The 23,082-nt window shown below is 69.5% G+C and overlaps 2 protein-coding genes across 5 annotated transcripts; one reads left to right on the forward strand and one right to left on the reverse strand.

Moving 5' to 3' along the window:
- On the reverse strand, window positions 1-10,386 carry EMID1 (EMI domain containing 1). 4 transcript variants are annotated; one of them, XR_005825002.1, is made up of 17 exons: window positions 10,220-10,384; window positions 8,017-8,130; window positions 7,815-7,918; window positions 5,204-5,290; window positions 5,045-5,106; window positions 4,814-4,934; window positions 4,425-4,475; window positions 4,217-4,315; window positions 3,990-4,127; window positions 3,649-3,735; window positions 3,486-3,538; window positions 3,326-3,379; window positions 3,173-3,217; window positions 3,029-3,073; window positions 2,473-2,557; window positions 2,059-2,149; window positions 378-424 (listed from the first exon to the last, which is right to left on the reverse strand). XR_005825002.1 is itself a non-coding variant. In XM_040576518.1 (16 exons), the coding sequence occupies exons 1-16, from the start codon at window positions 10,333-10,335 to the stop codon at window positions 303-305; spliced, it is 1,383 nt and encodes a 460-aa protein (XP_040432452.1). In that variant the 5' UTR covers window positions 10,336-10,385; the 3' UTR covers window positions 1-302. The 4 variants fall into 4 exon arrangements, 3 of the variants coding, with proteins under 3 accessions (XP_040432452.1, XP_040432455.1, XP_040432453.1); XM_040576518.1 differs by lacking the exon at window positions 2,059-2,149 and having other exon boundaries at window positions 1-424; window positions 10,220-10,385; XM_040576521.1 differs by lacking the exons at window positions 2,059-2,149; window positions 4,425-4,475 and having other exon boundaries at window positions 1-424; window positions 10,220-10,386.
- A 2,924-nt stretch (window positions 10,387-13,310) lies between these two features.
- On the forward strand, window positions 13,311-22,752 carry DTX1 (deltex E3 ubiquitin ligase 1). The gene is made up of 10 exons (XM_040576517.1): window positions 13,311-13,434; window positions 14,628-15,266; window positions 17,566-18,235; window positions 20,623-20,684; window positions 20,802-20,963; window positions 21,081-21,142; window positions 21,248-21,406; window positions 21,510-21,671; window positions 21,749-21,838; window positions 21,982-22,752. Exons 2-10 carry the CDS (start codon window positions 15,008-15,010, stop codon window positions 22,204-22,206), a joined length of 1,851 nt encoding a protein of 616 aa, XP_040432451.1. The 5' UTR covers window positions 13,311-13,434; window positions 14,628-15,007; the 3' UTR covers window positions 22,207-22,752.
- Window positions 22,753-23,082: the final 330 nt, after the last annotated feature.

Raw genomic sequence — 23,082 nt, forward strand, 5'->3', positions numbered from 1 at the left:
TGACGGTTCTGCGGACACCTTTAATGACCTCGCGGCGCCCAAAGCAGCCAGGACGGAGCGCGGGGGGCGCGGGGACACCCACGTCCCCTCCTCAGCACCGGGGTGGGGACCCCGTGCCCCCCCCAGCGGGGTGCAAGCAGCGGGGGCCGAAGCTGGGGGGGGCAGAGGGGAAGGGGCGTGCAGGGGGGGTCAGGCCGGTGCGGTGCCACCGGTTAGCACCAAGACCCCCCTGGGAGGAGCGGGGACGCGGGGGGGGGGACAGCGGTGCCCGTGGCGGGGTGACACCCGGCCCCCCCGCTCCATCAGGGCCCGTCGAGGGGGTCCTGCCGGGGGGCTGCGCCGCGGGCTGGGGGCGAGTGGCCGCGCCTGCCGCGGGGGGGGCCGGGCGCCGCCGGACCCCCGCTGCCCGAACCGGGCTCGGGTTCTGCGGGGAGGAAAGGAGAGAGGGGGGGGGGGTGAGGCTGGGGGGCTGCGGGGTGGCAGAGACCCCTCCCCGTCCCCAAATGTCACCCAGGGACCCCCCCCCTCCATGCCGGCACAGTCACCAGGTCACCCCACGGCACAAGGTGGGCTCTGACCCCATAACGGTTCCTTGGGCGCCCCCCATTGTGGCACAGTGCTGGCCCCAAGTGCCACCCCCATCCTGTCCCATCCCGTGGTGTCCCCATCCCCGCGTTGGGCCCGGGGGATCAGGACCCCCCCGCTGGCACCCGGCTGGCACCCCCGGCTGGCCCGTGGGGGCGGGGGGCAGCCCCCCCCCCCCGACAAAGCGCAGCTGGAAAGGGGGAGGCGGAGGGAGGGGAAGGGAAGGGGGGGTGCAGCCCGGCTCCGGGGTCAGCCTGGCCCCGGGGGGACTGGGGGCTCGCTCCCTGGGTCCCTGGGGAGCTCCAAGGGTTCCCTTGGATGAAGGAGCTCCAAGGTCTCAACCCAAGAGGGTCTCCATGGTCTCCCTTGGTTTGAGAGGGGCTCCAAGGGCTCTTTTGCTTCTCGAGGGTCTCCCTTGATCCCTGGGAAGCAACAAGGTCTCCCTTGGTCCAAGAAGGTCTCCATGGTCTCCGGATGAAGGAGCTCCAAGATCTCTCTTTGATGAAGGAGCTCCAAGGTCTCCCTTGGTCTTCAGGGAGCTCCAGGGTCTCAACCCAAGAGGGTCTCCGTGGACCCCTTGGTTTGAGGGGCTCCAGGGGCTCCCGTGTTCCAAAAGGAGCTCTAAGGCCTCCCTTGGTCCCTGGGGAACTCCAGGTCTCCCTCAGTCCAAGAGGGTCTCCATGGTCTCCCTGGGTTCAAGAAGGTTTCCAGGGGCTCTCTGAATCCTTGGGGAGCTCCATGGTCTCCTTCAACCCAAGAGTGTCTCCACGGTCTCCCTTGGCTTGAGAGGGGCTCTCTGGCTCCAAGAGGAGCTCCAAGGTCTCCCTCGGTCCTCAGGGAGCTCCAAGGTCTCCCTTGGTCCACGGAGCCACAAGGCCTCAACCCAAGAGGGTCTCCATGGTCTCCCTGGGTCTGAGAGGAGCTAAAAGGTCTCCCTCAGTCCAAGAGGCCCTCCATGGTCTCCCTTGGTTTGAGAGAGGCTCCAAGGGCTCTTTTGGTCCTCAAGGGTCTCCCTTGATCCATGAGGAGCCCCAAGGTCTCCCTTGGTTCATGGAGCCACAAGGCTTCAACCCAAGAGGGTCTCCATGGTCTCCCTTGGTTTGAGAGAGGCTCCGAGGGCTCTTTTGCTCCTCAGGGGTTTCCCTTGATCCCTGGGGAGCTCCAAGGCCTCCCTTGGCCCAAGAAGGCCTCCATGGTCTCCCTTGGCTTGAGAGGAGCTCCAGGGCCTCCCTCGTCCCTCGGGAGACCCCCCGGGGTCCCTGGGGACCTCCCCCAGCCCAAAGAGCCCCTCCTGGCTCCTCACATCTCTCCGTGGCCTCCAGGAGCCGGGGGAGGCCACAGGGCCCCGGCCGTCCCGTCCCGTCCCGTCCCCCCCCCCTTGCTCCAGGCCCGCTCCCGGGGGGACGCGGCGCCCCCGGCCCATGCGAGGAGGGGAGGAGGAGGCGGGGGGGGACACGGGGGGGGCGGCGTTACCTGGCCAGATGATGGCTTCCAGCAAGGTGACCCTCCTGGCCAGGACCTCCAGCCGGGCCTGCTGCCGCAGGAGGCTCTGGAAGCTATGGGCCTGGGGGGGGGAGAGAGCAGAGCGGGGGGCCGGTGCGTGGCCTGGGGGTGCCAGGTCTCCCGGGGGGGGTCCCGTGGCCCCAGGGGGATGTGGGGGGTTCCCCCCGTCCCCGTGGGTCCAGGGGTGTGGGTGGTGGTGGGGTCCCTTGGGTGGGGGGGTCCCTTGCAGGGGGGCGCACAACCTCCGTGGGGTCCCCGTGTGCAGGGGGGGCGCACCTGCCGTGCCCCAAAACGGAGACCAGGGGGGGACCCCGTGGTGCCCGGCCCCCCACGAGTGGGGGTCCCCAAGCCCTGCCTGGCTCCTGCGCCCCCCCCCCTACTCACCATAGAGCCCAATCATTGTTTCCAAGATTAAAACCCTCTCCGCTAAAATCTTCAAAGCCTCGCGGAGCTGGTGTAAACCCTCCCCCTGCAGAGGAAAAGAGGGGAGGGGGGTAAGGGGGTGGGTCTGGGGGGCACCCCCAGACTCGCTGCCATGGGGGGGGGCACGGCTCTGCACCTCAGCACCTGTATGTGTAGGGGGGGGAAGTGGGTGCCAAATGAGCATGGGGCACATTTGGGGACCCCCGTGCCATTATTGGGGTCCTGGGGGTGACACACGAGCATGGGGAGTATTTGGGGACCCCCGTGCCATTATTGGGGTCCTGGGGGTGACACACGAGCATGGGGAGTATTTGGGGACCCCCGTGCCATTATTGGGGTCCCAGACAGGACACAAACACAGGACATGTTTTGGGGACCCCCATGCCATTATTGGGGTCCCAGGAACACGATGTGAACACGGGGCACATTTGGGGCCCCCCATGCCATTATTGGGGTCCCAGGGTCACAGCACAAACCCGGGGCACATTTGTGCCCCCCCCAGGTGCCCCGCACTCACCCATGTGCCCTTGTCGCCCGGCTCGCCCTTGGGGCCCGGCTCGCCCTGCAACACAGAAAGGAGAAGGACTGGCAGAGGGGGGCGGGCAGGGGGGGCCCCCCCGCGCCCCAGCGCAGCCCCGTCCCCCCCGGGGGGGCCACGTACCTGCGCCCCGTCCTGGCCGCGGCTGCCTGGGTGTCCCTGGGGGCCCTGTGGAGGGGGGCAGACAGGGGACAGAGCCGGTCAGAGCTGGGGGGGGGACAGGGTTGGGGCACCCATGGGTGTCGGCTGAGGCCCCCCCCAGCTCCCGGCACTCACCCTGTCACCTTTGTCCCCGCGGGGACCCGCGGCTCCGGGCGCCCCGGCTCTCCCCTGTGCAATGACAGCGGCGGTGCCATCAGTGCCGGGACGTGCCTGGGGGGCACCCCAAGGCCCAGCCGTGCCCCCCCCCCCCCCCCAGAATGCTCCCAGCACTTACATCGGGGCCTGGAGGGCCGGGCAGCCCCATGGGTCCTGGGGGGCCGGGGGGTCCTGTGAGGAAATGGAGGGAGTGGGGGCACATGGCTCAGTCTGGTCCCAACGCGGTGACACCCCCCCCGAAAAAAATGCGGGGGCTGCAGGGAGGGGAGGGGTGAACTCACCCATCGGCCCCATGGGGCCGGGGGGGCCAATGGGGCCCATGATGCCCCCAGCCGCTTCGGTGAAGGTGTTGGAGAGCAGTGGGTCCCCTGCAGGAGAGCAGCGGGGTGGGGGGGCAGGCGGTGACACCCCCGGCCAAGCCACCCCACACCAGGGAGGTGCCCCCCACCCCTGTGGGCCAGAAGAAGAGGGGACCCCCCCCCCTCCAAGCTCCCTGAGAGCAGCAACAGGCAGAGCACAACCCTTATACGAGACAGCAGAGAACCCACAGCAGGCTTTTGGGGGGGGCTGGAGCACCCCCAGGGCCCCCCCAGGACCCCCCCCAAAAAAAACCCATCCTTACGTGGGTCAGCGAGCCGGGGGATGGCTGGCCCCACGGGGGTGGGCGGCCCAGGGGGGCCAGGGGGGCCGGGTAAGCCCTTCTCCCCGGGGAGCCCCCTGGCTCCATCGCGGCCGGGGGGGCCCGGGGGGCCGGGGGGACCTGCAGGGAGGAAGAGGAGGATGAAGATTTGGGGGGGGGGTGGACCCCCTCAGGTGTACACAGCAGGAGGCTGGGGGATGCCCCCTTACCTGGGGGCCCCGAGGGACCCTTCACCCCCGGAACGCCCGAGGGTCCCCGTCCTCCTGCGTCTCCCTTGGGGCCGGGGGGGCCCTGCGAGCCGGGTCTGCCTGTGGGGGGGAGCAACACCCTCAGGGGAGCACCCCTGGGCCCTGCGCCCCGTTTCCTTGGGGGGGTGTCCATGTGTGTGTCCCCCCCCAGTGCCCGTTCCCCACTTACCGTCGCGCCCCACAGTGGCTCCCCGCTGCGTCTCGCTGCCCCACGGGACCCCTGGGGTGAGGGGGGACAGCGTTGGTGCCGTGGGACCCCCTGGGTGCCCCCCACCCTGCCCCACGGACCCGGATGCCCTGGATCAGAAGCAGGCGGGGGGGGCTGGCCTGGTCCCCGCGTGTCCCTCCGTGTCCCCACCATCCCTGGGGACAGCCTGGGGGGCACACCGGGACCCCCCGGGGGCGAGGGGCTCCACCAAGGGGGACCCACGGATATCGATGGCACCCGGGCGCTCTTCTCCAGCGGGTGCCACCGCCGGGTGGCATTGCCACCAGGGGACGTGGCATTGTCACCGCCGGTGCCACCGGGACGCGGTGGGCCGTGGGGCAGCCCCCTACCTTCATCCCCGGGGCTCCCCTGGGCAGCCGGGGACCCCCAGAGCTGCCCGGTGTCCGGACCCCTGCTGGCACCTTTGGGTGCTGGGGACGGGGGGGCTTCGGCCACCGACAGCCGGGCCACCTGCGAACGAGACGGGGAGCGTTGGGGACAGCGAGGTGCCACCCCCTGGGCTCCCGTGACCATGGGGGGGCGAGGTGGTGGCACCCTGGGGTGGCACCGGGGGGGGTCACCTGCGCCTCCAGGGTGGCCAGGCGTGCCGTCAGCTCCCCGACACGGCTGCAGTTCAGGCACCCTGCGGAGGAGAGCGGGGTGCAGGGCTCGGGGGGTTGCCCAGGACCCCCCCGGGGAGGGGTGGGGGGCAGAGGGGGGGGGGGTTACCGGGGATCCACCTGAGAAAGCCGTGGGGCGCAGGGGGGTCCGGCGCGGCGCGGTGCTGGGGCGCACGGTGTCCCGCAGCGCGAGGAAGGCTTGGGGCTCTGCCGAGGGGAGGGGGTGTCAGGCCCCCCCCGTGGGCATCGCCTCCGCTGAGACCCCCCCCCAAAACAGACACACACATGCTGCGGCCACGGGGGGGCTGGGAAAGTCTGCTGTGCGTCACCCCAAATTGGGGAGGGGGCTGCAGGGGCTGCCACCGCTTCTGCCCCAAACCCAGCCACGGCCCTTGCCCAGGACCCCCCCAAACCCCCCCATGATGCTGAACCTGATTCCCCTTGAGCCCATGCAGGGCCAGCCAGACCCCCCCAGCCCACCCCATAACCCTGAGCCAGACCCCCAAACCCCCCCGCCATGGCCACACTCCAGCCCCCCTCCAGCCCCCCCTTAACCCTGAGCCACATCCCCCCAACCCCCCCATGACCCCCATCCAGATCTCCCCAGTCCCGATGCTGGTCGTGAAGCAGACCCCCCCCCAAATCCCCCAGTACCCCAATCCAGCCCCCCCACATTGAGCCCCCCCCCCAAACCCCATTCGGGCTGGGTTTGGAGGGGGGGGGCACCACGCACAATCCCCAACCCAATGTGGGGTCCCAACCGGGGGGATCCGGGGACACGGCTGGGGGCTGCCCGGCGCAGCAGGGTAAGGGGGCTCTGGAGCAGGACCGGCCCCCCCCGTCCCCCCCCCAGCTGCCACCACACCCAGGCACGGCCACCGCCAGGGCTGCAGGGGACAGCCAGCGCCGCCCTAAGCGGGCCCAGATGTGGGGCACCCGGCCAGCGGCGAGGGGAGGGAGGGAGGGAGAGGAGAGGCACGCAGGAGACAGGGGAGGAGGAGGAGGAGGAGGAGGAGGAGGAGGAGCGGCCCCCCCCATCACCCCCCCGCTGCTGCCACCCAGCTGGCTCTGGGCTCCCCGGGTGTCCCCATCCCCTCCCCGAGCCACCCGCCGGCCCTGGCGCCCTCCCAGCTTTGGGGCTGGGGACGTGTGTGCGTGTCGTTGTGTCCCCCCCCCTCTGTGTGTCCGTGTCGTGTCCCCCCCCCCCCCCGGTAACGCGAGGCTGGCAGCTGCACGGCCACCCGTGGCACGGGCTGGCACCCATTCATTCGCCGCCCGCAGGCACAGCTGCCCGCACAGAGGGACGGACGGACGGACGGACAGACAGACAAGGTCCCCTTGCGGCACACCGCAGGCAGCCACCCGCACACAACATCCATGCCCCCCCCACCCCCCCCCCCCCCACGTCCTCCCCACCCCCCCCCACCTACCTTTCCATTTCCCCGTCCGTGGGCACAGCCACCCAACCGTCCGTCTGTCCGTCTGTCCGCCCGTCTGCCCGTCCACCAGAACCTCTCCCCATCTCTCCCCCCCCCCCCCCCCAGCCGCCCACTCACACAGGTACATCCGTCCGTCTGTCCGCTGGGGGTTCAGCTGCCCACCCACTCACCAGCCCAGCCACCCCCCCACAGCAACGTCCACCTGTCCGTCCGTCCGTCCGTCCGTCCACCCCCCCACAGGAACATCCGCCCGTCTCTCCCACCGTCCCTCCTCCCGTCCATCTATCCAGTTACCCAGCCCTTCATCCGCACACAGGCACTTCCATCTGTCTGTCCATCCGTCCGTCTGCCTGCCCATCCAGAGGAGCAGCCATCTGTCCTTCCAACCACCCACCCACCCATCCGTCCTTCCATCCATCCCTCCGTCTGTCCATCCGGAGGAGCATCCATGTGTCCATCCATCCATTCATCTATCTGTCCTCCCATCCATCCTCCCATCCGTCTGTCTTTCCATCCATCCACCCAGAGGAGGATCCTTCCATCCATCCGTCCGTCTGTCCATCCACCCACCCACCAACCCACTGACCAACCCAGAGGAACATCCACCTGTCCTTCTGTCCAGCCACCCATCCAGAGGAGCATCCATCTGTCTTTCCATCCATTCATCCATCCAACCATCCGTCTGTCTGTCCAACCAACCATCCATCCGCCTGTCCGTCCATCCATCCAAACATCCATCCATCCCCCCGTCTGTCCGTCTGTCTGTCCAACCAACCATCCATCCGCCTGTCCGTCCATCCATCCAAACATCCATCCATCCCTCCGTCTGTCCGTCTGTCTGTCCAACCAACCATCCGTCCATCCGTCCGTCCATCCATCCATCCAAACGTCCATCCATCCATCCCTCCGTCTGTCCAACCAACCATCCGTCCATCCGTCCGTCCATCCATCCATCCAAACGTCCATCCATCCGTCCATCCATCCATCCATCCGTCCATCCATCCATCCAAACGTCCATCCATCCATCCCTCCGTCTGTCCAACCAACCATCCGTCCCTCCGTCTGTCCGTCTGTCTGTCCAACCAACCATCCGTCCATCCATCCGTCTGTCCGTCCGTCCATCCACCCACCTCAAGAAACATCCACCCATCCATCATTTCTCCATCCCCCCACCCCCCCCAGGAACACCCACCTCTCCATCTGCCCCCCCCCCCCCCCACACGTGCCCACCGCCCCCACTCACACCCAACCATGGGGGGGCTGCCCGGGACCACCCCCGTGCCCGCTCCCACCTTCCTCGCAGGCGGCCCCGACGTGCCCGGGGCAGCACCTCCACTCCAGCGCCGTCACCGTCCTGAAGGCCACCCTGTACGCGGGCCGGACGACGGCGCGGTAGCTGCCGGCACAGAGCGGGTGCCACCGTCACCCCCGCGGTGGGCACGGCTGCCACCAAGCCCCGGGGGGGGGGGCCGCGGGTCCCGGCGGGGCCCTCACCTGCCCCCGCTGCAGGGCAGCGGCCAGCGGCAGCCCTGGAAGACGCGCTGCAGGAAGGTGCCGTTCTGCACCAGGCACGACACCGTCCTCGTCACCGCGTAGGAGCACCAGTTGCTGCAAGAGAAGCCGACGGTGCCACCGCCGGTGCCACCACGGGGATGATGTGAGCTGGTGTCCTCCCCCCCCCACCCCCGCTCCCTGCTGTCCCCAAAAGCACCCCCGTGTGCCACCGGGACAGGCAGAGACCCGGTGAGACGCTGTCCCCGCACATGGTGGCACTGGGCACGGCGACACCCAACCTCTCCGCTCCCTCCTGGAGACGCCACCCCAGCTTGCGGAGGTGGACGTGTCCCCCCCTGCCCCCCCCAGCCACCACGGGGCGCGGAGGGGACCCTCCGTGGCCATGGGGCACGCGGGGGCCCCGCATTCCTGCCGCGTTCCCACCCACCCCGCGCTGGCGCCGGCTCGCCTGGAGCGGGGCCCCCCCGCGCCCCCCACCCACCCCACACAAAGGCGCCTTTCTTCGGGTCCCCGGTGTCCCCATGCTGGCCGGGCGGGGGGGGACACACGAGTGGTGGGGGGACACACACGAGTGCCACAACGACGCCGGGTGGCACTTGGCGTCCCCCAGTCCGGAGGTGGGTGCCGCCCTCCCCGCAGGCACCACGACTTTGGGTGGAAAGAAGAGCTTTTCGGGGGCCTGCGGGGAAGGAGGTGGCTGCAGCTGGTGGCGGCGGGGCGGGGGGGGGACACAATTGTCTGGGACATGCCGGGGGGGGGGGGGGGGCACAGCAGGGTGGCACAGGGCTTTCCGGCCGGGCAGCGTCCCAGCCGGGCGCCGCGCCAGGGCCACGACAGCACCGAGCCTCGGTGGCCAAACCTGGACCCCGCCGCACGGTGACACCGCCGGGGTGACAAATGCCACCGGGGTTGGGGGGGGGACATGGGATGGGACCCAACCCGACCACCCCCGGCACCTGAGCAGGGGGGTCTCCGTCTGCCGGCCAGGGCGCAGGCACGGCACGGTTTGGGGACGGTGCCAGCCCCGGCTGCGCCGCGGGAACGGGGACGCGCCCTGGCCCGTCTCGCCTGGCACGGAGAGCGGGGCGGGTGCCAGCGCGGGAGAAACCCCCCCGGGAGCGGGGCAGGAGCCGGCGGCGAGGCCGGGCCGGGCGTGCGAGCGCTCGCATGGCCTGGGCTGACCCGGGCCACCCGCTGCGGGGCCGCCACTCGTGTGCCGAGCGCACCCGGGCTCTGCTCCCGGCGGAGCGCCCGAGCCGGCACCCCACGGCCTCGTGTGCCCCCCGCCCCGTGCCCGGGTGTGCGGGGCTCTGGCCCTGTGGGATGGAGGGGGAGGCTCGGGGGGGGCCCGCCGGGGTGGTGTTGGGGTGCCGGGGGGTTCCTGGCCTTGGCCGGGAGGGAAGGGGAAATGAGGTGGCTTCTGCCTGTCACCACGCCGAGCCGAGCGGAACCGGGAGGTCCCGGCAATCCGGTGCCGGAGACACGGCCAGCGCCAAAGATTTCCTGTAAACAACCCCCCCGCCGCCCCCCCGGGAAAGGGACTGCAGGGACAGGGACCAGAGCCCCCCCACATCTCCCCGGCACCGGGGCGCCCCGATCCCCTCCGCTCCCCTGGCACAGGCAGGGCCTCGGGGACGGGGCCACTCGCCCAGCACCAGCCCCAGCGCTGAGCACCCCCAGCAAGCCCAGTCGCCCCCAGTAATCCCAGTCACCCCCAGTAAGACTGTTTGCCCCTAGTAAAACCAGTCACCCCCAGTAAGCCCCAGCAAGCCCAGCGTGTCCGAGCACCTTTGCGCCCTAGTGGCTCTGGTAACCCCAGCAGCAATGCCAGCCCTGGTAAGCCCCAGTACCCCCCAGCACTCCCAGTAAGCCCCGCCAGCCCCAGTATGCCCCAGCACCACCCCAGGATTCCCAGTAAGCCCTAGCAGCCCCACTAACCCCCAGTACCCCCCAGCATTCCCAGTAAGCCCTACCAGCCTCAGGACCCCCCAGCACCCCCAGTAAGCCCTGGAAGCCCCAGTACTCCCCAGCACCCCTCGGTCTGCAGCACCCCAGCCCCAAGCAGCCCCTGCCCCCTCTGGACCCCCTCCCCCCCCCCCCAGGTGCCAACACCCCCGTGCCCGGACCCCCCCGGGCGCTTCTCTGCCCGGTCCCCGGTCCCCCCCCCCCCGGTGCCCGGTACCTGCGGGGCTGGGGGCTCCAGGAGGCGGCGGCGGGGGGCAGCAGCAGGCAGCAGAGCCCCAGCGCCAGGGGCAGGGGCGGGCAGCGGTGCCCGAGCCCCCCGGCGAGCCCCCCCATGCCGCTCCGCTCCGGCCCGCTCCGGCCCGCTCCGAGGGGGCGGCGCTGCCCGGGCACCGGGGGCGCGGGGAGGAGCGAGAGGAGGAGGAGGAGGAGGAGGAAGAAGGAGGAAGGGGGAGGAAGAGGGAGGAAGGGACCCCCCCCCCAGCCGCTGCCTTCCGCCCCGCCGGACGTGGGGGGCGCGATGTGGGGGGGCGCGATGTGGGGGGTCGGGGGGGGGGGGAGAGGCGGGGGGGGGGTGGATGGAGGGGGCTTGGGGGGGGTCGTGGGTGGGGGGTCGTGGATATGGGGGGGTTCATGGGTATGGGGTCATGGATATGGGGTCATGGATATGGGGTCATGGATGGGGGGGTCATGGACAGGGGGTCGCGGATGGGGAGTCATGGGTATGGGGGGGTTCATGGATGGGGGGTCCTGGATGTGGGGTCATGGGTGGGGGCTTCATGGACGGGGGGGGTTCATGGATGAGGGTTTATGGACGGGGGGGGGGTTCACGGATATGGGGGTTCGTGGATGGGGGGGTCGTGGGGGAGGGGGGTTCATGGATGGGGGGTTCAGAGCAGAGGGGGAAGGTGTGGGGCAGGAGACCCCCGGCCCCGTGCAGTGTGAGCGCGGCTGTCCGTGGGTGGGAGCAGCCTCGTGGTGCTTGGCGTGGGGTGTGCACGCGTGCGTGTGTGCGCACACGTGTGTGTGAATGTGTGTGCACATTTGTGTGCGTGTGTGCACAGGTGTGCGTGCATTTCTGTGTGCGCCTGTGTGCATGTATATATGCGTGTGTGCATGTATATATGCATGTGTGCACATGTATGCGAACGTGTGAGCATGTGTGTACACATGTACATGTGTGTGTGTGTATATGTGTGCACATGTGCATGCATGTGCATGCACATCCATGCACTTTTTGTGCACGCAGACATGCGTGTATGCATGTGTGCACGTGTGTGCCTGCGTGCATGTGTGTGCCTGGGTGCTTGCCTGCATTTACACGTCTCTGTGTCCCCGTGCAAACATCCCTGTATCCCTGTGTGCTCGTGCCGTCAGTCCCCGTGTGTGTGCACACACGTGCAGGTGTGTTTGTGCGTCCGGCGGGTGTTTGTATACAGGTAGCAGTGTGTGTATGTTGGCCTGGGGCTATGTATGTTGGAGCGCCTGGGTCGCCCCAGCTGCGCTTCCGCTGCTGTGCGTGTGTGCACGTGTGTGGTCCGTGTGCCGGGGGTGTGCAAGGAGCAGCCGTGTGCGGATGGGGCTGCGCGTGGGTGGTCCCTGCCAGGGGCGTTGGTGTGCGTGTGTGCGGGGGGGGGGGGGGAGGGGATGGGCGGCGTGGGTGTGGGTGTGCACATGTGTGTGCATGTGTGTGTGCATGCATGTGTGTGTGTGCATACGTGTTGGTGCAAATGTGTGCAAACATGTGCATGCAACTGTAAGTGCCTGCATGTATGTGCATGTATGTGTGTGCAATTGTGTACGTGCACGTGTGTGTGCATATGAGTGTGCATGTACGTGCATTCATGGATGTGTGTGCATGGATGTGCACATCCATGTGTGTGCATGCAAGTGTGTGCATGCTTGTGCATGCAAGTGTGCGTGCATGTGTGCATGCGTGTGTGTCTGTGCATGCGTGTGCATACGTGTCTGTGCATACATGCACACGTGTGTGCAAGGCCCCGAGGTTTGTTTGGGGCCACATCCCTGCGGAGGCAGCAGAAAGCCCCAGCCCCCTGTTGGTGCTTGGGGCAGGGGGTCCCCACGTCCCCCCCGGCCATGTGGCGTGTCCCCATGTCCCTGCGTCCCCGTGTCCCTGCGTCCCCGTGTCCCCATGTCCCCGTGTCCCCATGTCCCTGCGTCCCCATGTCCCTGCATCCCCGTGTCCCCATGTCCCCGTGTCCCCGCTGTCAGGACGGGGCCGTGCTGTTTACCCCAGCGGTGTGCGGAGCAGACGAAGGTCACCCCCCTCCTCCTCAGACTAAACACGCCGGGGGCGGATGTCCTGCAGGTCCCCCGGGGGGGGCAGGAGGTGACACACCGCACGGTGGCACGTGGCCCTGGGTCTGGGATGTCCCCGTCGTCCCCTGAAGGGATGGGGATGGGGTGCTGGGGGACTGCGGGCTCTGGGGACCCTCAGCTTGTCCCCCCTGCTCCCTGGCCCGGCTCCAGGTCCCCATGCTCCTGTCCCATTGCCACATGCCACGTCCCAGCTCCAGGTCCCCATGTCCCCATGCCATGGCCCAGATCCATGTCCCTGTGCCATGCCCAGCTCTGTGTCCCCAGGCCATGTTCCTGTCCCAGCTCTGTGTCCCCGTGCCGTATACCAGCTCCATGTCCCCATGTCCCCGTGTTCCCATGCCCCCATGCCGTGGTCCAGCTTCATGTCCCGTTGTTCCTGTGCCAGCTCCGTGTCTCTGTGCCATGTCCCAGCTCCGTGTCCCCACGTCCCCACGCCATGCCCCACCTCCATGTCCCCACGGCCCCACGCCACGGCCCAGGCAGGTACCCGGGCTCCGAGCCCAGCCAGCGGAGGTGCAGTGCCACCGTGCCCCGCGGCTGCCCCCGGCCTCCCGCGACCCCCCCGGTCCCGCGTGGAGCCCCGGTGCCACCCCCCCACGCGAGGCCACCAGGTGGCACTGCGAGGCCACCGCGCCCAGCCCTGCCCAGCCCACGGCCGTGGGGCGACGGCACCGGGAGGGACGCGGCTGGGGGGGCGGGGGCACCCAACCGCGCCGTCCCCAACCTGTCCCCAACCCCCCCGATCTCTACAGCCCCCCACGGTGCCTCAGTTCCCCCCCCCCCCATCACCCCCCGCCCGGCACGGGGCCCCCGGGTGGGGACCCCCCGCACCCCACGCGTGCGCCACCGTCACGGGTGGCGGTGGTGGGGGGGGGGTCCCCGCCGAGAGCGCCCGGCCCCCGGTGCGGGTGCCCGCTTCCCCAGCGCGTGTCCCCGCCGCGGGTGCCCGCGCGGCCGTGCGCGCCGCCGGTGCCCGTGGCCGCCCGGCGCTGGCGGAGCGCTGCCGCCGCCCGGCCCCGCGCCCGCCGCCGCCGCCGCCGCCGCCGCCGCTCCCGGTGCGGTTTGCGGGTCCCGCTGCGGCTGCGGCTGCCGGAGGTAGCGGCGGGGGGGGGGCGCGGGCGAGGCCGGGCGGCGGCGGCGGCCATGGCGGGGCTGGGGGGCGGCTCCGGGGGGGGCGGCGGCGGCGGCCGGGGGGTTACCGGGGGTACCGCGCGCCGGGGGTTAGAGCGCACCGGGGGTGCTGTGCACCGGGATTGTGGTGCACCGGGGGCACCGCGCACCGGGGGTGCTGTGCACCGGGGGGGGGGTGGTGCCACGCACTGGGGGTACCATGCACCGGGATTGTCGTGCACCGGGGGGTTCGTTCGGTGCGCCGGGATTGTGGTGCACCGGGGGGGGTGCCGCGCAACCGGGGGTGCCGTGCACTAGGGTTATTGTGTGCTGGGATTGTCGTGCACCGGGGCTGCCGGGCACCGTGGGCACCGTGGGGCCAGGCCTGGCCTCTCGCCCTTGCCCCGTGGCCCATGGACCCCCGGGGGGGTCGCTCCCGTTGTTGGGCCCCTCCGGTTCTTGCGGTGCTCGGGGTGCCGGTGGGTGCCGGGCGAGAGCGCGGGTGCACACGCGCGCGCGTGTGTGTGTGTGTGTGCGTGCGTGTCCCCGTGGGTGTTTGTTGTCGTGCTGCCGTGGGCCCCGGCGTGCGTCTGCCTGCCTGCCTGCCTGCCTGCCTGCCTGTCTGTCTGCGCGGGTCCCCGCTGCCTGTTTGTGTCACCGGGAGCGGGTGCCAGCGCGCGGCTCTGTGTCGCTCTGTCTGTCTGTGGCTCGGCGTGTGTCTGTGCAACAGCCCCCCCATCCCCTTCCATCCCTTGCACGGGGGCTGTGGGGCTGTGGCAGTGGGCGAGGGGCTGGCCGGGGGGCCTGGGGAGGCCGGGGGGGGCCGGGGCATGCGGCCCAGGCTAACCCCAGCCCAATGCCTGCAGTGCAGATCATAAATCAGCGCCGGCTGGAGCTGGAGGGCCGCGGGCTCCCCGGCACGCAGCCGCCTGTGTGGGGGCACAGAGCTCGCTGGCTTTTTGGTTGTCCCCCCCCCGAGCCTTGGGAACAATTGTCCTCGCACCGCCTGTCCCCCCTGTCCCCCTGCTCTGCTGTCACGGCCGAGGGGCTGGCATACAGCCCATGCCACCTGGCTGCGGGCACAGCCAGGGCCTCCGCGGGGCGATGGGGACTGTCCCCAAGCTGCCACCGGTGAGGGCAGGGGCACAGCTGACCGCTGCCACGGTCCTGTTTTGCAGGTGACACCCCCGTGGCGTCCCCGGAGCCGTGGAGAGACCGGTGACATTGTCTGGGCCCGGAGGAGGAAGAGAAAGAGGGGGTGCCCGGGGTCACTTGTCCCCAGTGTCCCCACCGAGCCTGGGGGACACTGCCGGAGCCAGAGACGTGCCCTCGGTGCCTGATGCCTGGTGCCGGGTGATGGATCGCCCTGGCGCAGCACGGCGGTGGCCCCGGTGGAGCAGGACGGGGTGCCCTGGGTGTCTGGGTGTCACCTCCCACCCCTGCTGAGCTCCGGAGCGGGTGGGAGCAGCGAGCAGGGACAAGGACACCTCATCCCCCGCCACCGAGACGCGTGTCCCTTTGCGGAGCATGGCGCGGTGCTGAGCTGCCGGCCCCGGCCATGGCGCGGCAGGGCACGGGGGCCCTGCTGGCCTCCGGCACTTTGGGGTTCCCCCCCCAAAACCTGGCCCGCGTGGTGGTCTGGGAGTGGCTGAACGAGCACGGGCGCTGGCGGCCCTACTCGGCCGCCGTCTGCCACCACATCGAGAACGTGCTGAAGGAGGACGCCCGCGGCAGCGTGGTGCTGGGCCAGGTCGACGTCCAGCTGGCGCCCTACGTCATCGACCTGCAGTCCATGCACCAGTTCCGGCAGGACACGGGTAAGGGGAGGTGCTGGGATGGGTGTGCGAGCGGCCGGGGGTCTGCCGGGGGTGGGTGGCAGGGGATGGGTCCATCTGTCCCGGGGCATGTCCGGCTGTCCGTGTCCTCGCTTTGCTGCTTCATTCGCTCCTTCCTTCCTTTGTTCCATGCATGCAGCCATCCGTCCCAGCGTAGCACAGCTCATTTGTCCAGCATTCCATTAGTGTGTCCGCCAAGCCAGCCATCCTGATGTGTGTTTGTCATTCCATCTGTCCACCTGACTGATCATCCATCCATCCATCCATCTGTCCGTCCGTCCGTCCATCTGCCCATCTGTCCATCCATGCATCCATTTATCCATCCATCCATCCAGTTCTCCATCCATCCGTCCATCCACCCGTCCATCCACCCACCCACCCACCCATCCATCCATCTGTCCGTCCGTCCGTCCATCCATCTATCCAGTTCTCATCCATCCACCCATCCATCTGTCTGTCCGTCTGTCCGTCCATCCATCCATCCAGTTCTCATCCATCCACCCATCATCGGTCCATCCATCCATCTGTCCGTCCATCCATCCATCCACCCACCCACTGTTCATCTGTCCATCCCCTCCCCAGCTGTCTGTCCATCCCATTCCTTCTGTCCTCCCCTGGCCCCCCTGGGCCCACTCCCCACCACAGCCCCCCCAGGACTCCCCCTGCCCGTTCCCTTCCCTCCTGGAAAAGGGACAAAAGGAACCGGGCGGCCCCGCTTCGGCGGCTGTGGGGGCTGCGGCCACGTGCCGCCCCCTCGGCTGGGCCACACAACCAGGACGGGCGTCCTCGGGGAAATCAAGCCCCGTCCCGCGCCGCCTCCCGGCCCAAACCCCATTAACCGTGACCCACTAAACCAGCACGTGCCGGCTGTGCCCCGGGGGACTCGTTGGGGACGAGTGACAGGGTTTGGGGGTGGCGCGGGGCCCTTGTGTCCGTGCACCCTGCTGAGCGATGCTTGTCTGCAAGGTCCCCAAATGTCCCATTTCCTTGTGCCGGGTGCTCCTGGGGACACGTGCCTGTGCTGGGGTGGGTTTGGGGTGTGGCGTGCCACCAGAGCGGGTGCTGCAGGCTGTCCCCTGCCGAGGTGACATGTCCGTGGTGCCCGGGGACATGAGGGGCCTGTTCTGAGGGTCCTGCCGGTGCCACTCCAGTGTGGGCTGGGAGGCTGGGGACAGGGGTGGGGCTCGGCATAGGGACAAAGCCATGGGTGTGAAACGAGGTGACCCCGTTCCGAGCAGCAGGGGCGTGCACCCGTGGGACATCGGTGGGATGTGGGCATGAGCGGGCAGCAGGATGAGGGACGTGGATACAGGGAGGCCGTGGGATGTGGGAGGTGGATGCAAACACAAGCGGGATGCAGGACACGGTTGTGAGCGGGATGTGGACGTGAGCCATCGGCGGGATCTGGATGTGAGCCAGCAGTGGGGTTTGGGACACGGACATGAATGGGCAGTGGGATGTAGGGCACGGCTGTGAGCGGGGCGCGGTGTGAGCAGGCAGAGGGTTTGGGGTGAGGACTCGAGTGGGTACGGGCCATTCTCGGGGGGCTGCAGCGGCACGGACCCCCCCCCCAGGGCCACAGGCAGTGCTGCCTCAGCACCAGGCAGCAGCTGGGGCCAGGTGCTGCTGCCTGCCTGGCCGGTGATTAATGGCCCTTATTAGAGTCGTTAATAGGGCTGGGCAAACGCTGCCGGCCGGGGATGGAGGCGCAGCGTGCTGTCTGAGCAGGGCACGGCACGGCCAAGGCGCAGGGCCATGGGGCTGGGGGCTGAGACGTGCGCCCTGTAGGTCTGGGCGAGCTCCGAGGCTGCTGCCGAGACCATTTTGGCTGTAAATAAATAGGGAGGGAGCAGAACTTGGCTTTGCATGGGAGCCGAGCCGAGGACAACGCCGTGACAGCAAGCCCTGGTTCACAGCTGTAAGGAAACCCCTCCTGACCGGGAAATGTGTCCCCAGCCAGGGACATGTGGGCTGAAGGGATGGAAAAAAGCGCTCGGGGTCGAGCAGCATCACCCTTCCCTCGGCCAGGACATGGTGTGGGAGCGTGAGCACCGCCGTGACCGCTCCACGAGTCCCCGGGGAGGGATGTGCAGCCAGCACTGCGCTGCAGACACCGCTATCGATCGCGCCCGGTGGCTGCAGGTGTTTGCCCTGCACCCTGCGGGGCTTTGTGCCCAAAGTCCCTTTCCCCAGGGGGAGGTTGATGGGCTGGGAGCGGGGCCACGCGTGCGTGCGGCCGTGGGTTCAGCCCAGGCGGGTGCTGAGCCCCGTGTCTCCGCAGGCACCATGCGCCCCGTGCGCAGGAACTTCTACGACCCGTCCTCGGCGCCGGGGAAGGGCATCGTGTGGGAGTGGGAGAACGACAACAGCTCGTGGACGCCCTACGACATGGACATCTGCATCACCATCCAGAACGCCTACGAGAAGCAGCACCCGTGGCTGGACCTCTCCTCCCTGGGCTTCTGCTACCTCATCTACTTCAGCAGCATGTCGCAGATGAACCGGCAGACGCAGCGCAAGCGCCGCCTGCGGCGCCGCATGGACCTGGCCTACCCGCTCACCATGGGCTCCATCCCCAAATCCCAGTCGTGGCCGGTGGGCGCCAGCACGGGGCAGCCCTGCTCGTGCCAGCAGTGCCTGCTGGTCAACAGCACCCGCGCCGCCTCCAACGCCATCCTGGCCTCGCAGCGCCGCAAGCTCTACCCTGGCGGCGCGGGGACGCTGCCCGTGCGGCAGAGCAGCACCTTCGCCGGTGCCACGCTGTGGCCGGCGGGGACGGGGACGGTGGCGGGCGGCGTGGCCAAGGGGGAGACGCCGAGGGTGCCCACCGGGGCTTTTGGGCGCAGCCAGAGCGCGCCCAGCGGTGCGCAGCTGCCCGGCCTCAACAACCTCAACCGGCCCGGCACGCAGCGGGGGGCCGGCATCAGCGCCCGCGCCGCGGTGCCCCCGGGGTAAGCTGGGCATGGGGAGGGTGGCCCGGGGAAGGGGACGTGTGTGGTGTTGCTGTGGATGCTGGGCGAGGTGGCACAGGGTGGTGGCACACCAGAGGGGAGTGGAGGTGGCGTGGGTTCTGCTGTTGCCTCATGGAACAGCGCCAGTTGTCACCGCTCCTGCCCCGGCACCGTGTCACCGCCAGGCGTGGGGACGTGGTGGCACTTCCCTGTTCCACAGTGCTGGTGCCTGGAGCTGTGGTGGTTGGTGCTGTGCCGTGCCGTGCTGTGCTGTGCCATGCGTGCCATTGTGTGCCGTGCTGTGCCACTCTGCCATGCCACACCACACCGTGCCACGCTGTGCCGTGCCATGCCATGGCACTCCGTGCCATGCTGTGCCACTCTGTGCCATGCCACACCGTGCCATGCTGGCTGGAGATGGGGTGCCAGCTTCCAGGGAACTTGTGTCCCCATTGTCCTGTGTGGGGTCTGTCACCCCGGAGTGTCCCGATGCCACCAAGCAGGTCGCAGGGGGACACATGGTTGCGGGCACCGCAGCCTGGTGTCCCCTGTGTGACTCACCAAGGGAATGTCACCAAGGCCAGCGGCGCGGTGGCCAAGTCCCCATGGCCATATCCCTCTGTGGGTTGGCCAGGAGCCCCCATGGGGCTCTGGGCATGGGGCTGTCACCAGCCAAGGGACAGCAGGGGACAGCGGATGGACTCGCTGAGCTGGGAACCGGCCCGGATCCAGACCCTGGCTATTCGGCGGGAGCTGCCAGGAGGGCAGCGAGCACCCAGGGCTGGCACTGAGCCCTCGTGGGTGACAAGGGGAAGGAAATCCTGTCCCATCCCTCCCCACCTCCCGCCGCCACGGGCAGGATCCGGCCCCAGGCTGGGAGATGCAGCGGGGCACCTCTGTGCGGTGGCGGTGACAGCGCGCTGGGTGCCACCTCCGCTTTGGGGCGCGTGCCGTGGGAACACCTGCCGGCCCGAGCCCTGCGGATGTGCCTGTCCCCTGGGACCCGGGTACAGAGCAAGCACTGTGGGGCTCCGTGGGGCAGCTGGGGAGCATTGCCCAGCGCGGGGACATCCCTCTGTGTGTCCCCTGCTGCCCATAACCGCAGCTTGCAGCCAGCTGGGGCTGGGGACAGGGGCGGTGGGGCTGGGGACAGGGGGGCACGCAGGGTCGCCGAGCCCCCGGCGTGTTTCCTTCCTCTGCTGACGCGCTGCTTTCGCTTCCGTGTGCTGGGCCAAGCCGTCCCCGTCCCTGTCCCCGTCCCCGTGCCAGCACGCAGCCCCTGTCCTGCGCAGCCCCATGGACAGGTAGGAGGGGACGAGGAGCGCTGAGGCCACCACTGTCCCCTGTAGCCTTGGCTCTGCCTCGGTGTGGCCGAGGGTGGGTTTGGGGACCACGGGGAGGACACCGCAGGTGGGGGCAGGCAGGGTTACAGGATGGCCTGGGGTGTCGGTGGGGCAGAGGGGGGGCCAGATCCTGCCCGGGGCTGGGATCTTGTGCCTGTGTTGTGGCCACGGGGTTGTGCGTGGGGACGTGGGGGTTGGGGTGGGGATCGCACCCGGCTGGTCACGTTTGGGAGTGGGAGAGGTGGCAGGGAGGGCACGGGCAGTGCCGCTGCGGTGTGGGGGGCTCTCCCCACGTTCCCCCCCACCACCAGCAGCCGCCCCGGGGCAGGAGAGCGCCCACCCACCCATGGGCACAGCCACCTCCACCTCCACCACGAGCCCCCAGGTCGCACCGAGTGCACGGGGATGTGCAGAGGGGGATGCACGCATGGGCGCACGCGGGCACGGCGGCCCCCCCATGGCCACGTGTGTCACCCCCTTTCTCCCTTAAGTGTGTGCCAACGGTGCCACCGAGAGGACAGGGCCAGGGGACATCTCTCCACGGGGGATCACGGGTTCCTGTGGCTTCTCCAGCAGTCCCCGAGGCCACCACTGCCACTGTGGGAACTGTTGGTGCCGAGGAGCACCCACCCGCAGCACCTGCTGGGTGCCAGCAGGGTGCCCAGAGTGGCGGCGGTGCCTGGTGTCCTCTCCTTGGGGATGGCACCCTCTGGGGCGCCAGGGCCAAACCCATGGCTGCAGGCAGGGACAGGGGAGGTGGCCGCTGTCCCCAGCAGCTGCCAGCACCCAAGACAACGGGACATGGAGGGACAGACCGTGATGGGGGCTTGGGGTGGGCTGGCGCCGCGGTGACCGCGATGGAGGACGCATGCTGTTGGGTCCCCAGAGCTGGTCACACCGCAGCAGGTCACATCCCCTTGTGTCCCCCTCCCCAGCAAGGCTGGCTAGGGGACACCCTGCCCCACACCCCACCCTGGGGACATGCCACGTGTCGGGGGGACAGCGCCAGCCCCGCTGAGCCCCTTCCCTCCCGTCTCTGCGCAGGGTGCCAGCCCTCCCGGTCAAGAACCTGAACGGCACAGGCCCCGTCCATCCCGCCCTGGCAGGTAACGGAGGGGGGGGGGGGGGGTGCCGCCATGAGCACCCATGGGTGCTCCAGGGGGGGTGGGCCAGGGATGGGGGGGGCCACGGCCGTGCAGACAGCGCTGCCTGTCCCCGCGCAGGGATGACGGGCATCCTGATGTGCGCCGCCGGGCTGCCCGTCTGCCTGACCCGCGCGCCCAAGCCCATCCTGCACCCGCCGCCCGTCAGCAAGAGCGACATCAAGCCCGTGCCCGGGGTCAGCGGCATCTGCAGGAAAACCAAGAAGAAGCACCTCAAAAAGAGTAAGGAGCCGCTGGCATCCCTGTAAATACTCGGGGCGGCGGCCAGAGGGGAAACTGAGGCACGGGGCGGGGGGCAAGGTGGGAAGGCTCTGACCAGCATCTCCCCACCCACGGCAGGCAAGAACCCGGAGGACGTGGTGCGGCGCTACATCCAGAAGGTGAAGACCCCCCCGGACGAGGTGAGCAGCCACAGGGTCAGGCTGGCACGTCGGGAGGGCAGGGGACGGGCAGGGAGGCTGGCGTGCCCCCCAGCCCCGGGGTGACAGCCGTGCCCCCTGTCCCAGGACTGCACCATCTGCATGGAGCGGCTCGTCACCTCCTCGGGCTACGAGGGCGTCCTGAGCCACCGCGGCATCAAGCCGGAGCTGGTGGGCAAGCTGGGCAAGTGCGGGCACATGTACCACCTGCTCTGCCTCGTGGCCATGTACAACAACGGCAACAAGGTGAGACCCGCCTGGGGACACCGTGGGGACCGTGTCACCTGCCATGGGTGGGTGGCGCAGGGCTGGGTGCGGGTCCCCATGCCCACCCTTTGTGCCCCCGCAGGACGGCAGCTTGCAGTGCCCCACCTGCAAGGCCATCTACGGGGAGAAGACGGGCACGCAGCCCCCCGGGAAGATGGAGTTTCACCTCATCCCCCATTCCCTCCCGGGTTACACCGACTCCAAAACCATCCGGATCGTCTACGACATCCCCACCGGCATCCAGGTGAGCTGCTCACGTCCCCCAGGACCCCTGTCCCGGTGTCCCCGTGCCGCCTGCTCACCCCTCTGCCGTCCCACCAGGGTCCGGAGCACCCCAACCCCGGCAAGAAGTTCACGGCGCGTGGCTTCCCGCGGCACTGCTACCTGCCCGACAACGAGAAGGGCAGGAAGGTGAGCGTCCCCAGCGTCCCCAGGGGTGGCGTGGGTGCCTGGGTGGGGATGCGCCCACGTAGGTATGGTCCCAGGGGTCGGCCCTGTGCGCCCTTGGGGTGCCCGTGCCGGAGGGGAGGGACGCAGCGGTGGCCGTGCCGCAGGTGCTGAAGCTGCTGATCGTGGCCTGGGACCGGCGGCTCATCTTCACCATCGGCACCTCCAACACCACGGGCGAGTCGGACACGGTGGTGTGGAACGAGATCCACCACAAGACCGAGTTCGGCTCCAACCTGACGGGTCACGGCTACCCCGACCCCAACTACCTGGACAACGTCCTGGCCGAGCTGCTGGCCCAGGGCGTCTCTGAGGCCACCCTAAAGGACTGAGGCCAGGGTGAGGGGCTCCCCGCCACCCCCTCGGCCCCGTGCCGCCGTCCCCGCCGCCCGCGCCGCTTCGCCGCCGACGCCGCAGCCCTGTCGGGTGGGCTCGCCCCCCGGTGCCACCCGCCGCGCGTCCCCGTCCCCATCCCGGCTGGCCACCAGCGCGGCGGGCTGGTGCTTTGCGCCGCGTCCACCCGTGGCCCCTTCGCGCGTGAGCCGCCGCCGCGTGCCGCCTGTGCCACCCGCCGCCGCCCCACGGAGCCGCGTCCAAGCCGGTGCCATGTGTACGTCTCGGTGTTACTGAATACACGCCACGCCGTGTCCCGCTGCGTCCCCGCACCGCGCGCCCTCGCGCCCGTGCCGTGCCGGGGACGGGGTGCTGGGTGGCACCGCCGCAGGGGGTGTCCGTCCCCCGGGGGGTGTCGCGGAGGGTGAGGCTCGGTGATGTGCCAGGGGACGCTGGGCTGTGGTGGGCCTTCGGGGGTGGCTCTGTGCGTGTGTGCACACTCGTGTGCATGCATGATGCATGTGTGTGCACACGCGCATGCGTGATGTGTGCACCCATGTGCATGCGTGATGCGTCTGTGGGCACACATGTTCATGCATGCTGTGTGCACACATGTGCTGCATGCATGTGCACACTCGTGTGCTCACAGCCACACAAACACTTGCACACACGCTCTTCCACGCGTGCCCACACCCCCGTGGAGATCTCACCCCCCGTCCCCCGAGATCACAGCAGCACTGCCTCTCACGCCCCCTCGTGTTCCATGCACCACAGCCCACGCGTGGCCCCTGCAGCCCTTGCACACCCAGCCGTGCACACGCGTGCACGGGTGCGTGCACCCCACGGACTCCTCCTGCGTGTCTGTGGGAGGCCCC

Source organism: Cygnus olor, chromosome 17, assembly GCF_009769625.2.
Source record: "Cygnus olor isolate bCygOlo1 chromosome 17, bCygOlo1.pri.v2, whole genome shotgun sequence".
Lineage (NCBI taxonomy): Eukaryota > Metazoa > Chordata > Aves > Anseriformes > Anatidae > Cygnus > Cygnus olor.

Excerpts from the sequence above, each read along its gene's own strand:
- DTX1 (XM_040576517.1), top strand. The coding sequence starts at position 15,008 with ATGGCGCGGCAGGGCACGGGGGCCCTGCTGGCCTCCGGCACTTTGGGG. Across the intron at positions 21,407-21,509 it reads TGTACAACAACGGCAACAAG|GACGGCAGCTTGCAGTGCCC; the intron begins GTGAGACCCGCC and ends GTGCCCCCGCAG. Across the intron at positions 21,672-21,748 it reads ACATCCCCACCGGCATCCAG|GGTCCGGAGCACCCCAACCC; the intron begins GTGAGCTGCTCA and ends CCGTCCCACCAG.
- EMID1 (XM_040576518.1), bottom strand. The coding sequence starts at position 10,335 with ATGGGGGGGCTCGCCGGGGGGCTCGGGCACCGCTGCCCGCCCCTGCCC. Across the intron at positions 4,935-5,044 it reads TGGCCACCCTGGAGGCGCAG|GTGGCCCGGCTGTCGGTGGC; the intron begins GTGACCCCCCCC and ends TCTCGTTCGCAG. Across the intron at positions 4,316-4,424 it reads AGCCACTGTGGGGCGCGACG|GCAGACCCGGCTCGCAGGGC; the intron begins GTAAGTGGGGAA and ends TCCCCCCCACAG.